Below are 15,855 nucleotides of genomic sequence, written 5' to 3'. Positions count from 1 at the left end.
TAACCAATAGTCACTCACCTTACTGGGGTCCTAGTAGTGAGGGTAACCAATAGTCACTCACCTTACTGGGGTCATAGTAGTGAAGGTAACCAATAGTCACTCACCTTACTGGGGTCATAGTAGTGAAGGTAACCAATAGTCACTCACCTTACTGGGGTCATAGTAGTGAAGGTAACCAATAGTCAGTCACCTTACTGGGGTCATAGTAGTGAGGGTAACCAATAGTCACTCACCTTACTGGGATCATAGTAGTGAAGGTAACCAATAGTCACTCACCTTACTGGGGTCATAGTAGTGAAGGTAACCAATAGTCACTCACCTTACTGGGGTCATAGTAGTGAGGGTAACCAATAGTCACTCACCTTACTGGGGTCATAGTAGTGAAGGTAACCAATAGTCACTCACCTTACTGGGGTCCTAGTAGTGAGGGTAACCAATAGTCACTCACCTTACTGGGGTCATAGTAGTGCAGGTAACCAATAGTCACTCACCTTACTGGGGTCATAGTAGTGAAGGTAACCAATAGTCACTCACCTTACTGGGGTCATCGTAGTGAAGGTAACCAATAGTCACTCCCCTTACTGGGGTCATAGTAGTGAAGGTAACCAATCGTCACTCACCTTACTGGGGTCATAGTAGTGAAGGTAACCAATAGTCACTCACCTTACTGGGGTCATAGTAGTGAAGGTAACCAATCGTCACTCACCTTACTGGGGTCCTAGTAGTGAAGGTAACCAATAGTCACTCACCTTACTGGGGTCATAGTAGTGAAGGTAACCAATCGTCACTCACCTTACTGGGGTCATAGTAGTGAAGGTAACCAATAGTCACTCACCTTACTGGGGTCATAGTAGTGAAGGTAACCAATCGTCACTCACCTTACTGGGGTCATAGTAGTGAGGGTAACCAATAGTCACTCACCTTACTGGGGTCATAGTAGTGAAGGTAACCTGGCTCTGATCGCAGCACAAACAGTCGAACCTTCCAGTTCTTTCTTTTGTGTCCCTGTATTAGAGGAAGACAGGAGACATGAATAACCAAACACATGGTATGTAGTCAAGTGTGGTTATGAGAGCAGAGTTGAAGCAAAGAACAAACACAAAGACTAGGCCACATCCAACCACAGATAGTTTGGTCTGATTGGCAAAGACTAGACCACAGCCGACCACAGATAGTTTGGGCTGATTGGCAAAGACTAGGGCACATCCAACCACAGATAGTTTGGGCTGCTGATTGGCAAAGACTAGACCACAGCCAACCACAGATAGTGTGGGCTGATTGGCAAAGACTAGACCACATCCAACCACAGATAGTTTGGGCTGATTGGCAAAGACTAGGCTACAGCCAACCACAGATAGTTTGGGCTGATTGGCAAAGACTAGGCAACATCCAACCACAGATAGTTTGGGCTGATTGGCAAAGACTAGGCCACAGCCAACCACAGATAGTTTGGGCTGATTGGCACAGACTAGGCAACAGCCAACCACAGATAGTTTGGGCTGATTGGCAAAGACTAGGCAACAGCCAACCACAGATAGTTTGGGCTGATTGGCAAAGACTAGGGCACAGCCAACCACAGATAGTTTGGGCTGATTGGCAAAGACTAAGCAACAGCCATCCACAGATAGTTTGGGCTGATTGGCAAAGACTAGGGCACATCCAACCACAGATAGTTTGGGCTGCTGATTGGCAAAGACTAGGCCACAGCCGACCACAGATAGTTTGGGCTGATTGGCAAAGACTAGGCCACAGCCGACCACAGATAGTTTGGGCTGATTGGCAAAGACTAGGCCACATCCAACCACAGATAGTTTGGGCTGATTGGCAAAGACTAGGCCACATCCAACCACAGATAGTTTAGGCTGATTGGCAAAGACTAGGCAACAGCCAACCACAGATAGTTTGGGCTGATTGGCAAAGACTAGGCAACATCCAACCACAGATAGTTTAGGCTGATTGGCAAAGACTAGGCAACAGCCAACCACAGATAGTTTGGGTTGATTGGCAGAGACTAGGCAACAGCCAACCACAGATAGTTTGGGCTGAGTTTTTCTCACCTGTTTCAGTAGATAGCCCCTTTTCAGGACTTTCCCACTTAGTTCCATGGCTGATAGGGAAGTCTCAGCCTTCACGCTGCCTCTTTTCTTAAAGTTCTCTGACTGGGAGAGACAACACGGACACATTCACAAGGAAATACAGTAGGACATCTGGTTTAGACACTGTCTAAAGCACAACAGTACATGTGAATCAATCAGTGAATCAGTCAGTGAATCAATCAGTGAATCAGTCAGTGAATCAAAACAGTGAATCAAAACAGTGAATCAATAGGTGAATCAGTCAGTGAATCAGTCAGTGAATCAATCTACCTTCATGGAGAGAAGGGGTTACTGCTATAACTAGGGACAGTCACTCACAAAGCTGTAGAGAGCAGTGGAGTCATCCAGGAACTGCTCACTGAGTCCATGGCTGCGCTGAGCCTCAACGCTCCTCAGACCTACAGGGCGTAGGAAACCTTCCTCCAGGACGGCCGAGGACAGAGTCACAGCCTCTACACGGGTCAGAGCCAGCTGATTGAACACCAGCCAGTCCACCACCGCAGAACCTGGAGAGAGAGAGAGAGAGAGAGAGAGAGAGAGAGAGGGGGGAAGGAGAAAGAGAGGGAGAAAGAGTATGAGAGAAGGGGAGAGAGAGAGAGAGAGAGAGAGAGAGAGAGAGAGAGAGAGAGAGGGGGAAGGAGAAAGAGAGGGAGAGAGAGAGGGAGAGAGAGAGAGAGAGAGAGAGAGAGAGGGGGAAGGAGAAAGAGAGGGAGAGAGAGAGGGAGAGAGAGAGAGAGAGAGAGAGAGAGAGAGAGAGAGAGAGAGAGGGGGAAGGAGAAAGAGAGGGAGAGAGAGAGAGGGAGAGGGAGAGGGGGGTGGGAGAGAGAGAGCGAGGGGGAAGGAGAAAGAGAGGGAGAAAGAGTATGAGAGAGAGAGGGGGAAGGAGAAAGAAAGCGAAGGAGAAAGAGAGGGAGAAAGAGTATGAGAGAGGGGGGAGAGAGAGAGAGAGAGAGAGAGAGAGGAGAGAGAGAGAGAGAGGGAGAGAGAGAGAGGGAAAGAGTATGAGAGGGAAAGGGAAGGAGAAAGAGAGGGAGAAAGAGTATGAGAGAGAGAGGGGAGAGAGAGAGAGAGAGGGAGAGAGAGAGGGAGAAAGAGTATGAGCGAGAGAGGGTGGGAAGAGAGAGAGAGAGAGGGAAAGGGAAGGAGAAAGAGTATGAGCGAGAGAGGTGGGGAAGAGAGAGAGAGAGAAGGGGGAGAGGGAGAAGGAGAGAGAGAGAGAGGATCCGCAGCATCAGCACCACTGTCATTACATCCATCCACAACAATCTCAGAGATCCCCTCCACCAACAGCACCAACAGCAGTAGTATGTTCAACTGGGATCACATACACACATGTCTGTTAAGTGGGATATACACTGAGTATACAAAACATGAAGAACTCTTTCCATGACATAGACTGACCAGGTGAATCCAGGTGAACGCTATGATCCCTTATTGATGTCACTTGTTAAATCCACTTCAATCAGTGTAGAATGAAGGGGAGGAGACAAAGGATTTTTAAATATTGAGACAATTGAGACATGGATTGTGTAAGTGTGCCATTCAGAGGGTGAATGGGCAAGACAAAAGATTGAAGTGCTTTTGAATGGGGGTATGGTAGCAGGTGCCCCGGTTTGTGTCAAGAACTGCAACTCTGCAGGGTTTTTCATGCTCAACAGATTCCCATGTGTATCAAGAATGGTTTACCACCCAAAGGACATCCAGCCAATTTGACACAACTGTGGGAAGCATTGGAGTCAACATGGGCCAGCATCCCTGTGGAATGCTTTCGACACCTTGTAGAGTCCATGTCCCTGACAAATTGAGACTATTCTGAGGACACAAAGGGGGTGCAGCAACTCAATATTAGGAAGGTGTTCTTAATGTTTGGTTCACTCACTGTATGTCAGGCTGTGTGTCAGAGCGTCTCACCTGAGAAGCAGTTGCTGTAGGAGCTTCCCTGTTCGTTGTGGCTGGTCAGCTTGATGCCACTGTGGACATCATACATGGAGTCCACTACCTGGCTGGGAGAAGGAAGGACAACACACCATGTCAGCTGGACACAATTCACCTCTTAGCTCTTCCCCTTGGCCCTAACTCTTTAGCTGGAATGGCTTCACTACTGACCAGCTGTGTGACTGTATTTATGGAAGAGCGTCACTATTGACCAGCTGTGTGACTGTCTTTATGGAAGAGCGTCACTATTGACCAGCTGTGTGACTGTCTTTATGGAATAGCGTCACTATTGACCAGCTGTGTGACTGTCTTTATGGAATAGCTTCACTATTGACCAGCTGTGTGACTGTCTTTATGGAATAGCGTCACTACTGACCAGCTGTGTGACTGTCTTTATGGAATAGCGTCACTATTGACCAGCTGTGTGACTGTCTTTATGGAATAGCTTCACTATTGACCAGCTGTGTGACTGTCTTTATGGAAGAGCGTCACTAATGACCAGCTGTGTGACTGTCTTTATGGAATAGCGTCACTACTGACCAGCTGTGTGACTGTCTTTAAAGAATAGCTTCACTACTGACCAGCTGTGTGACTGTCTTTGTGGAATAGCGTCACTATTGACCAGCTGTGTGACTGTCTTTATGGAATAGCTTCACTATTGACCAGCTGTGTGACTGTCTTTATGGAATAGCGTCACTATTGACCAGCTGTGTGACTGTCTTTATGGAATAGCTTCACTATTGACCAGCTGTGTGACTGTCTTTATGGAATAGCGTCACTATTGACCAGCTGTGTGACTGTCTTTGTGGAATAGCTAAAGACTTCACTCATGTGACTAATAGACTAAATGCAACCAAGCAGGCAACGTTATTACAACCAGTTTCTAACCATGTAATCTGGTTGTAATAAGGTCATTTTAACCAGTGTTGACGGTTGGGGAAAGTCTTTCAGCCAAGGCTCCTAAAGTGTCTCACTTCAGGCTGACGCTGTGTAGTTGTAGTGACCGGTGCCCAGTGGTTTTAGACTGGCTCGGGGTAGGAGAGTCAGCTGGGCGGAGCTTCTCCACCGCTGCACCGATATCCGCTGCCCATTGGTCACGCTCCTCCCGAGAACACGCCTCCAGGAAGTACTCGGCAGAACTCTTGGTTTGCAGTTTGAACACCAGCTGAGGTACAGTAAACAACAAAGAAGACCAACGGATGATGTTGAATTCCTGAAGATTACATCTTAACCCCAAGATGATATCATGATGATGCGTGTTCATGATGCGTGTTCATGATGCGTCCAACAGCATCGAGAGATGTATCGAACACACCTTTGAAAACTATGAAAAGCGCACTGTATCTACGATGATAGCGTCAAGTGGTCTAAGGTTGAAACTACTCTAAATTTAAAAAAAATGATATTTATGACGGGATGTCCCCGGGCCTTGCATTCTCTAGTATGATTTCAGCAGGAAGCAAAAAGCTGGGCTGGGCTCAACAGAGGTGAGACACTCCCACTTCGCAGCCTGTTTTCGACAATACAACACGTAATCTATGAACACATCTAGCGATATATCCTCAGGGCAACAGTTTCAGGGACATGAACAGCATACACTATATAATGCTATTCTATTAGAATATAATCATACATTCTAGAATATAATCATAATTCTGTTCTAATCACATAGATCAGCATTATAACCATGATGGAGTTATAATATATAATTCTATGATTTGATTGCTGTTCAACAGCCATAATGTCACTGATTCCAGACGAGGTAAACGTAAAAGGGGCTTGTACATTAACTCACCGGGCGGTTGTCATACTCCAGAAACGGACAAGAGATTTTACAATCGGTCAACATGATCCTCCCGCGTTGACAGGAGTCTCTCTTCCCTCCGTCATATTTATAGTAGAGCAACTGGTCTGGATAGAGTACAAACCAGCGAGCCTTCCAGTTGTGAACTACATGGCCCTAGAGTTACAATTAGAAAATATATATTCATTAAAATGCATTCTATGCATTTTATAACTACTTAGTTAAAACAATGTTATAACACATTTATGAATAATAGTCAAATTAAATGCGCGTCATATGGACATATAACGGTTTATTTAATCTTACCCGTTTCACAAGGAATCCCTCTTTCAGGATAGGGTTCTTCTGATCTTCTTCCATAGTCAGTCAGTTGTTCTACCTCAACTCGGGTCTCGAAGCATGGTTTATCTCTCACCTGGCTGCTGCGTCATCTGGTACACACCCAGCCAGCACAGAACTCTCAGAACATCGGAATGCAGGAAAAACCCCGTGGCACCAAGTCAAATATGTATATATGATCCCCTCTTTCCACAAAGGGCTTCACTATTTGACATATAAAGGTAAATTCCGATTAAGTCGACATATGCAGAGTATAAGTGAATCCAGTCTCCGCAAAATCAGGGACAGTAATGAGTATCGTCGGTTACATGCAGACAATAATAGTCGCATGAATATATTAGTTCAACGTAAACGTTTTACATGCTTTACAAAAATAACAATTTCCCTAATAATCCTGTTTACATGATCACTTCTGAAATCAGGTCTGGTGGGAATGTAAATAAACGATCTACCAAGTTTAATAATATCGAATCATTGGTGTGCATGTAAACGTACTCCTTTCCTTTTTATTTCTATCGCGCTGTAGTGCAGGTATTTAGCGCCTCGGGTTAAATACGGCCAATACAACATCTTGTTTGTGGATCTGCTCGCGACAGAGAACGGCAACCTAAAGGCAGGCAGATGGTGAATATTAAGTCGTTTCATCTTACTGTCCAAAGGGAATGTTTTCAGCAGGCTATACACTCCTATAGTCACTTGACACCTGGATCACACCGAGAGTGGTTTGTTGCGTAAAATGGTCCTCAACATTCACCTTCTGCTACCATTTCTGCCAAGCCGTCTATGCATACAGTTTGAATGCATACAGTTTGACCACACTGTTTGACGCATAGGTTCCATAAATCCAACCTATAACACAGAACGCACTGCAACTGTCTCTGCAACGCAACGCTGCAAGGCAAACACAGCGTTCCATTGGAAATGAATGTACTGTGGGGATTTGGGCCTAGTCTATGGATTTCACATGATATGGATCTGTTGGTAACAGATGACAGGGATTTGGGCCTAGTCTATGGATTTCACATGATATGCATCTGTTGGTAACAGATGACGGGGATTTGGGCCTAGTCTATGGATTTCACATGATATGCATCTGTTGGTAACAGATGACGGGGATTTGGGCCTCGTCTCGGAGAAGCAGTATATCCTTCACGTAGGACTCATTAAAGAAAGAAATCTTTGTCTAATCTGAGGTGAGTATATCGCTGTTCTGATTTCCAGAAGCTCTTTTCGGTCATAAGAGATGGTAACAGCAACAATTATGTACAAGATAACTTACAAACTGGTACTCTGTGTATAGAGCCAAGTTATCGTTGCTCAGTACTGGTACTCTGTGTATAGAGCCAAGTTATCGTTGCTCAGTACTGGTACTCTGTGTATAGAGCCAAGTTATCGTTGCTCAGTACTGGTACTCTATGTATAGAGCCAAGTTATCATTGACTCAGTACTGGTACTCTGTGTATAGAGCCATGTTATCATTGACTCAGTACTGGTACTCTGTGTATAGAGCCATGTTATCATTGACTCAGTACTAGTACTCTGTGTATAGAGCCATGTTATCATTGACTCAGTACTGGTACTCTGTGTATAGAGCCATGTTATCATTGACTCAGTACTGGTACTCTGTGTATAGAGCCAAGTTATCGTTACTCAGTACTGGTACTCTATGTATAGAGCCAAGTTATCATTGACTCAGTACTGGTACTCTGTGTATAGAGCCATGTTATCATTGACTCAGTACTGGTACTCTGTGTATAGAGCCATGTTATCATTGACTCAGTACTAGTACTCTGTGTATAGAGCCATGTTATCATTGACTCAGTACGGGTACTCTGTGTATAGAGCCATGTTATCATTGACTCAGTACTAGTACTCTGTGTATAGAGCCATGTTATCATTGACTCAGTACTGGTACTCTGTGTATAGAGCCATGTTATCATTGACTCAGTACTGGTACTCTGTGTATAGAGCCATGTTATCATTGACTCAGTACTGGTACTCTGTGTATAGAGCCATGTTATCATTGACTCAGTACTGGTACTCTGTGTATAGAGCCATGTTATCATTGACTCAGTACTGGTACTCTGTGTATAGAGCCATGTTATCATTGACTCAGTACTGGTACTCTGTGTATAGAGCCATGTTATCATTGACTCAGTACTGGTACTCTGTGTATAGAGCCATATTATCATTGACTCAGTACTGGTACTCTGTGTATAGAGCCATGTTATCATTGACTCAGTACTGGTACTCTGTGTATAGAGCCATGTTATCATTGACTCAGTACTGGTACTCTGTGTATAGAGCCATGTTATCATTGACTCAGTACTGGTACTCTGTGTATAGAGCCATGTTATCATTGACTCAGTACTGGTACTCTGTGTATAGAGCCATGTTATCATTGACTCAGTACTGGTACTCTGTGTATAGAGCCATGTTATCATTGACTCAGTACTGGTACTCTGTGTATAGAGCCATGTTATCATTGACTCAGTACTGGTACTCTGTGTATAGAGCCATGTTATCATTGACTCAGTACTGGTACTCTGTGTATAGAGCCATGTTATCATTGACTCAGTACTGGTACTCTGTGTATAGAGCCATGTTATCATTGACTCAGTACTGATACTCTGTGTATAGAGCCATGTTATCATTGACTCAGTACTGGTACTCTGTGTATAGAGCCATGTTATCATTGACTCAGTACTGATACTCTGTGTATAGAGGAGCCATGTTATCATTGACTCAGTACTGGTACTCTGTGTATAGAGCCAAGTTATCGTTACTCATTGTGTATTTATTATTACGTGTTATCACTTTTCTATTATTTCCATTTTCTTTCTCTCTGCATTGTTGGAAAAGGGCCTGTAAGTAAACATTTCACTGTTAGTCTACACCTGTTGTTTACACAGTATGTGACAAATAAAATGTGATTTTGATCTCCGGTGGACCGGTTCGTACTTAAAAAAAATTCTCCATTCAGGCTGCAAAGGAGTCGATTTTCTCCTTAAGTCGATATAATGGTGAGAATGCGGTGGGACCGTTCTAGCCAATGAGAGGGCAGATACGCGTGTGAACAATAAGCGCAACTCCTTTATTGTGCATTTTCTCAAAGTTGCCGGGATGTCACGTGTTCTACTTATATCATCAGTAAGTTACACTCGTAAAAACCTAAGCGTTACAAAACTTATATTCGATCAAATCATCAAATAAGCATTTACATTTTTTTTTGCACGCGAGCAGACACCCATAGATTATCAGTCGTTGCGCTAACGCTAGTTAGCATTGGCTCGCAAAACTACCACTAACTTTCTTCATACCGGACACAAAGACATAAAAACAGTATCCACGAGTTCATCTGGGAAGAGTCAGGGGCTTGCATTCCAAAGACACACCTTATCCCCTCAGCCCTCAAATTAAGTGGACACTTCTGATGATGTATCATGACGTCTGATGAGTATATACTTGCAGGGGGAGGTGAGGAAGGAATGTTTTTTTAAACGGACCGGCCTTGCCCGGAACTTCGTCACTCCCTCGTTGTGTTTTCAGCCACCGGTTGCTTGACATGCGGTACAGTCAATTATGAGTGCATGTCTACTTATATTAACTATATGATTATTAATTTACGTCTACTGTATGATAGCTAGCAAATTAATAATCTTTAGCCTGCCTAGCTGGAACTTCTGAAGAAGGGAAATATTTTATTTCTACAATTTCCAAAAGACAACCAAACAAAAACATTATTACTTTTACGAGATGTGTTTGTGCCATAATGTGCATTAGTAGCACAATTTCTAACCACTTTACATTCGTTTTTACTTACACCTGTATATTGACTTATCCATATTCACGTTGAGGCTTTAAATTTCGGCCTGACTTTTCTTAGCGGATGTACGATCATCGCGAATTGAATTATGGGGCATTTCAGGCCCCAAAGTGAACATAATTCTACACTCGCAAACTCGATCAAAAACGAGGGCTGAGGTGCTTATGTTGCGAACCTCCCTTGTTTTCTAATCGTTTGGGACGATGTCCAAGATGTTGACGGGATTCCCCTAAAGGTAAGTGTCTTTTTTGAAACGCAGCAAAAGCCTCAAAATCCCCAAGTATCACTTTAACCAAATTCTACACTCTCTCATTGACGCCACCTGTCGGAGAAGACAGATTTTGGGCCCAGTTATCCATCTCGCTTCGCCTCTTCCTCTCTGACCAGACATATTCATTAGTTGACTTCATAGAGCATTTAGAAAAACGTTTTGCAACAGAAAAGAAAGCAGGTGTTTCTTATTGGACATACGTAACCTATACTGTTTATAGTACCGCCCACAATTTCAGCTCAACACCCGTTGAATATGGCTGGTGTCAGTAAGCGTTAAAAAAACCCTAATTAAATGATTGCCAGTGTTGTGGAAAATATGTCAAATAAATACTACTCAGATACCGGAGCTTGTGAATTCAATTAGACTTTTATTACAGAGAACAACAAAAGCCGAGCATCTCCATGGAAGAACTGCCTCCTCATTCTTAGCGCTTGGCTTTTATACAGTTTTTCCTTTACATAATGATGTCATCACCCCCATTTGCTTTGTTACATAGTTTCCATGATCTTATTGGCTCAGATATTGGCGCATAGATTCTATTGGTGGCATGACATGCCCCTTAGCTAATGTTCCTGTCCAAAGGTCTTTAAAAGTTCAGACCTACATTATCAATGTATGCTTAACTTATATGCGTGTCCAGTAGCCTTCACAAGATCAGATATGGCCCAGACCAGTCACGTCTTGTTAGTTTACCTTGCCTCATCTACACAGATTCTGCTAACGTTCTGTTCTTTACATGTCCAATAGTCAATTCGATGTTGATCTAGCTTTGTACACACACATGGGTTTAGCCTTCATTCTGCTTACCCATGTCTAATATTTAAGCTTATATTGATTATTCTTTCTACTTCAAAGAGAACAGTATAGGTTACTGAAAATCATCAGACGACTGGAAAATCTCCAACACCAGCAGGCACTGTTCCTAGGCCGTCATTGAAAATAAAAATGTGTTCTCTTGCCTGGTAAAATAAAAAAAAATAAAGTAGCTAGTGAAATTTAGCCAGTTAGCTTGAGGGCTTGACTGCCATTGTGATGGTCAGAACGCTCGGATCAAACCTTGATTTCTTTCTTCGCTCACGCTCCTCTCTGCTCTGTGGAATCTGACTTTGCGGCAGTGTTATCTAGTGGAAACCGTCCTCTCCTGTCTGAGAGAGCGAACACATGTTCATGGAAAACAAGGTATGTGTTAATAAAAGCAGTTTAGTCGTCCTCTAAAACTATATACACTGAACCAAAAAAATAAACAACATGCAAAAATGTCAATGATTTTACTGACTTACAGTTCATAAAAGGAAATCAGTCCATTTAAATAAATGCATTATTATTATATAATATATGGATTTCACATGACTGGGCAGGGGCGCAGCCATGGGTGGACCTGGGAGGGCATAGGCCCACCCATTTGGGAGCCGGTCCACCCACTGGGGAGTCAGGCCCAGGCAATCAAAATGTGTTTTTTCAAAGTCAGACTATGCTACAATGCAACCTGTCTTTTTTATTTATAAATCCACTGGTTAACATTGTGTGTATAGAGTGAAATGTATATTTAAAGACATTGTAACCATTGTTTGCACAGCCCTGATGGGGTAGTTCACTAAACTACAGAGGATGTTGTCCTGCTATAGTAGTTCACTAAACTACAGAGGATGTTGCCCTGCTATGGTAGTTCACTAAACTACAGAGGATGGTGTCCAGCCCTGCTATAGTAGTTCACTAAACTACAGAGGATGTTGTCCTGCTATGGTAGTTCACTCAACTACAGAGGATGTTGTCCTGCTATAGTAGTTCACTAAACTACAGAGGATGTTGCCCTGCTATGGTAGTTCACTAAACTACAGAGGATGTTGTCCTGCTATGGTAGTTCACTAAACTACAGAGGATGTTGTCCTGCTATGGTAGTTCACTAAACTACAGAGGATGTTGTCCTGCTATGGTAGTTCACTAAACTACAGAGGATGTTGCCCTGCTATAGTAGTTCACTAAACTACAGAGGATGTTGCCCTGCTATGGTAGTTCACTAAACTACAGAGGATGTTGTCCTGCTATGGTAGTTCACTAAACTACAGAGGATGGTGTCCAGCCCTGCTATAGTAGTTCACTAAACTACGTAGGATGTTGTCCTGCTATAGTAGTTCACTAAAGTACAGAGGATGTTGCCCTGCTATAGTAGTTCACTAAACTACACAGCATGTTGCCCTGCTATAGTAGTTCACTAAACTACAGAGGATGTTGCCCAGCCCTGCTATAGTAGTTCACTAAACTACACAGCATGTTGCCCAGCCCTGCTATAGTAGTTCACTAAACTACAGAGCATGTTGCCCTGCTATGGTAGTTCACTAAACTACAGAGGATGTTGTCCTGCTATAGTAGTTCACTAAACTACAGAGGATGGTGTCCAGCCCTGCTATAGTAGTTCACTAAACTACAGAGGATGCTGCCCAGCCCTGCTATGGTAGTTCACTAAACTACAGAGGATGTTGTCCTGCTATAGTAGTTCACTAAACTACAGAGGATGGTGTCCAGCCCTGCTATAGTAGTTCACTAAACTACACAGCATGTTGCCCAGCCCTGCTATAGTAGTTCACTAAACTACAGAGGATGTTGCCCTCCTATGGTAGTTCACTAAAGTACAGAGCATGTTGCCCAGCCCTGCTATAGTAGTTCACTAAACTACAGAGGATGTTGCCCTGCTATAGTAGTTCACTAAACTACAGAGGATGTTGCCCTGCTATAGTAGTTCACTAAACTACAGAGGATGTTGCCCTGCTATAGTAGTTCACTAAACTACAGAGGATGTTGCCCTGCTATAGTAGTTCACTAAACTACAGAGGATGTTGCCCTGCTATAGTAGTTCACTAAACTACAGAGGATGTTGTCCTGCTATAGTAGTTCACTAAACTACAGAGGATGTTGTCCTGCTATAGTAGTTCACTAAACTACAGAGGATGTTGTCCTGCTATAGTAGTTCACTAAACTACAGAGGATGTTGTCCTGCTATAGTAGTTCACTAAACTACAGAGGATGCTGTCCAGCCCTGCTATGGTAGTTCACTAAACTACAGAGGATGTTGTCCTGCTATGGTAGTTCACTAAACTACAGAGGATGTTGTCCTGCTATAGTAGTTCACTCAACTACAGAGCATGTTGTCCTGCTATGGTAGTTCACTAAACTACAGAGTGTTTCCAATTCACACCCCGGCCCTATAGTCACAGCACTGATGAAAAGGGAAGCTATCTATAATACTACTATTTTGTCATAGCCTACAAATAGGACCCAGAGTTTTACCTGACCAGGTCATGATATCGGGAAAAACTCAGGCCCTAGAAAAGATACATACTAATTTTGCCATACCATTTTTGAACTTGTGGTGCCACGTTAAGAAACAACGTTATTCCGTGTGAATTTCAGTACTTCTGTGTAACGTTTTCCTCATTGGTTCTATTTTAAAAGTCATGTCCTCAAATTGTTCCTGACAACGTTAAGAAAACTTTTCATAAAAACCACAAATCTTTAACGTTCGAGGAGAGTTCTAAGAATGTTATTTAAAAACATACATTCCATTCTCAGCATCAACAGAAAACACTTCTATCTTGTTAAGTCTGGGCTACCATTGTAGGTTTTGCCACAGTATGCTATGCCTAATGAATTCCATCTAGCACATTTGGTTCCCTGGACGTTGTGGGGAGTTTTTGGTTGCCCATTGTTTCTGGGAACAAAGTCGTAAGTTTCCAGGCTGGTAAAACATAACGTTTTGTTTTTAAATACGTTATGAGAAAGGAAGTGACACTTTTCTGGGAACATATATTTTTAGGTTGCAGGGAGGTTCTGAGAACATTTGACTATGTTTTCCCTTAAAGGTTACCTGGGAGGTTTTAACATTCTGAGATTGGAAATGATTCGGTTATTTTGAAGGTAATTAATTAACATTCTGAGAACATGTTTCAAAAACACTTTTTAATAACACTGCTAGCTTAGTTTGGGTTAAGTATTTTAAACTTCAAGCACAGATAGGACACATTGACATTTATTCGCTTAGGCATTACTCATGCAAACACCTCTTTTTTTAAAGTGGCACGGCATCAATCTTCTGTTCTCTATCCATGGAATTAGTCCACTGTGCCACCAGGATGGAGCTAGCATGCCAAGTTTTATGTTTTTTTTTAAAACTCATACAAAGCTGTTCATTTTAGTGTATTCAAACAGACCCCATTTCAAAGGAAACAAGCCCTATTAATTAAGATCAGGTGTGGCCAATTAGTGGGCGTGGTGAAAAACACCTGAACACACTTAACAAGATAGAGGATAGAGTTTTGTTGACGCTAAGAATGGAATCTATGTTTTAAAAAAAAAAAACATTCTTAGGCGTTTTCTTGTAGTTTTTATAGAAGGTCTTCTTAACGTTCTCGTAACAATTTAAGAACATGACTTCAAATAGAACCACGAGGAAACCTTAAGCAGAATGTTTTTTTTTAAATATTAATTTTTATTTTTTACATTCTCTGATTTCTTAACGTTCTCTGAACTATTTGAGAGCATTCCCAATGTCAAACCAGTTGGAGAATGTTCCTACAACATTGAAATGAAATGTAACCGTCTTGGATCCTTTAAACAGCGTTCTGTTAAAGTAACGAAATACCAGGATTATTATTATTTTTTTTGGGGGGGGGCAAGTTCCTTGCCAAAGTGCTGAGAATGTTCCAAAGCCAAGCAACTATCTTGCACCATTCCCAGAAAGTTGTGGGAAGATTGTATGCAAAATAACCAAAGGACAACCCCACTCTCAACAACTCAACTCTAGGAAACATATGGTTCTCAGAACTTTATGTGTTAGCTGGGAGTCACACTTGGACAAGTTCAGGTACATAAGAATGAGAAGCCTAGTCTTTTTAGGATTGAGTGAAATAGGGAGACAATATATATATATATATATATATATATATATATATATATATATATATATTAACTTAATTATATTAAGGGTTTAGTCTTTGAATAGAGGATTGTGTACATTCCCTTGGCCTCCTGTTGGTTAACTCTTGATGCCTTGTCTTGTTTAAAGAGACTGAATACAGCCGTATTATTGATAGATTTACTTTGTCTTCAACGTTTTAATTGACTAGCCAAACTAAACTACCTTTAAGAGCCTCTGTAGATTTTTTTTGTTAGAAATAAGAAGACGAAACAAGGATATTTTATTTTCAAATTAAGAGTAGGCTGTGCATTTGTGAAATAATCTACTTTGAAGGAATAATGATTTTATTTGATGTAAATACTTTTTGTTGTTTTTCTTCTGGGTTTTTTGTGGCAAAATTAAGAAAAGACACTGCATCAAGACCTATTTTGAACATGGACTTATTCTACCATCAAATATGAAGTAAGTGGAAGTGCACTTAACAAAAAATAAGGAATTATTCCACTGGCATTCTCCGCTTTAGTAGCCCTCCAGGCGCACCCTCTCCAACTTTTGATTCAGAACAACTGGCTTGAAGGAGGGTCCGAAGCGACCGTGCAGTGTCTCGTAATGCGTAAATACCTACGTCGGCCCTGCCGAGCCTCTCCCACATCTGGGCAACCACCCAGG

The 15,855-nt window shown here is 42.3% G+C and overlaps 1 protein-coding gene across 1 annotated transcript in view; it reads right to left on the bottom strand.

The window, feature by feature from the left end:
* The window catches only part of LOC139375467 (pleckstrin 2), an 8,178-nt gene extending 1,910 nt beyond the window's left edge, over window positions 1-6,268 (bottom strand). The window contains exons 1-7 of the mRNA XM_071117281.1: window positions 6,142-6,268; window positions 5,827-5,991; window positions 5,006-5,196; window positions 4,008-4,099; window positions 2,415-2,602; window positions 2,058-2,159; window positions 922-1,005 (exon numbers count right to left, since the gene is read on the bottom strand). Of these exons, the coding sequence (XP_070973382.1) occupies window positions 922-1,005; window positions 2,058-2,159; window positions 2,415-2,602; window positions 4,008-4,099; window positions 5,006-5,196; window positions 5,827-5,991; window positions 6,142-6,195 (876 nt within the window). The 5' untranslated portion in view covers window positions 6,196-6,268. The remainder of the gene's footprint in view (window positions 1-921; window positions 1,006-2,057; window positions 2,160-2,414; window positions 2,603-4,007; window positions 4,100-5,005; window positions 5,197-5,826; window positions 5,992-6,141) is intronic.
* Between the last annotated feature and the right edge of the window lie 9,587 nt (window positions 6,269-15,855).

The sequence above is a fragment of the Oncorhynchus clarkii genome, chromosome 19 (genome assembly GCF_045791955.1).
Source record: "Oncorhynchus clarkii lewisi isolate Uvic-CL-2024 chromosome 19, UVic_Ocla_1.0, whole genome shotgun sequence".
Taxonomy (NCBI): domain Eukaryota; kingdom Metazoa; phylum Chordata; class Actinopteri; order Salmoniformes; family Salmonidae; genus Oncorhynchus; species Oncorhynchus clarkii.
The sequence above is the reverse complement of the archived record's forward strand: the minus strand, read 5'-3'. Positions and strand labels throughout refer to the sequence as shown.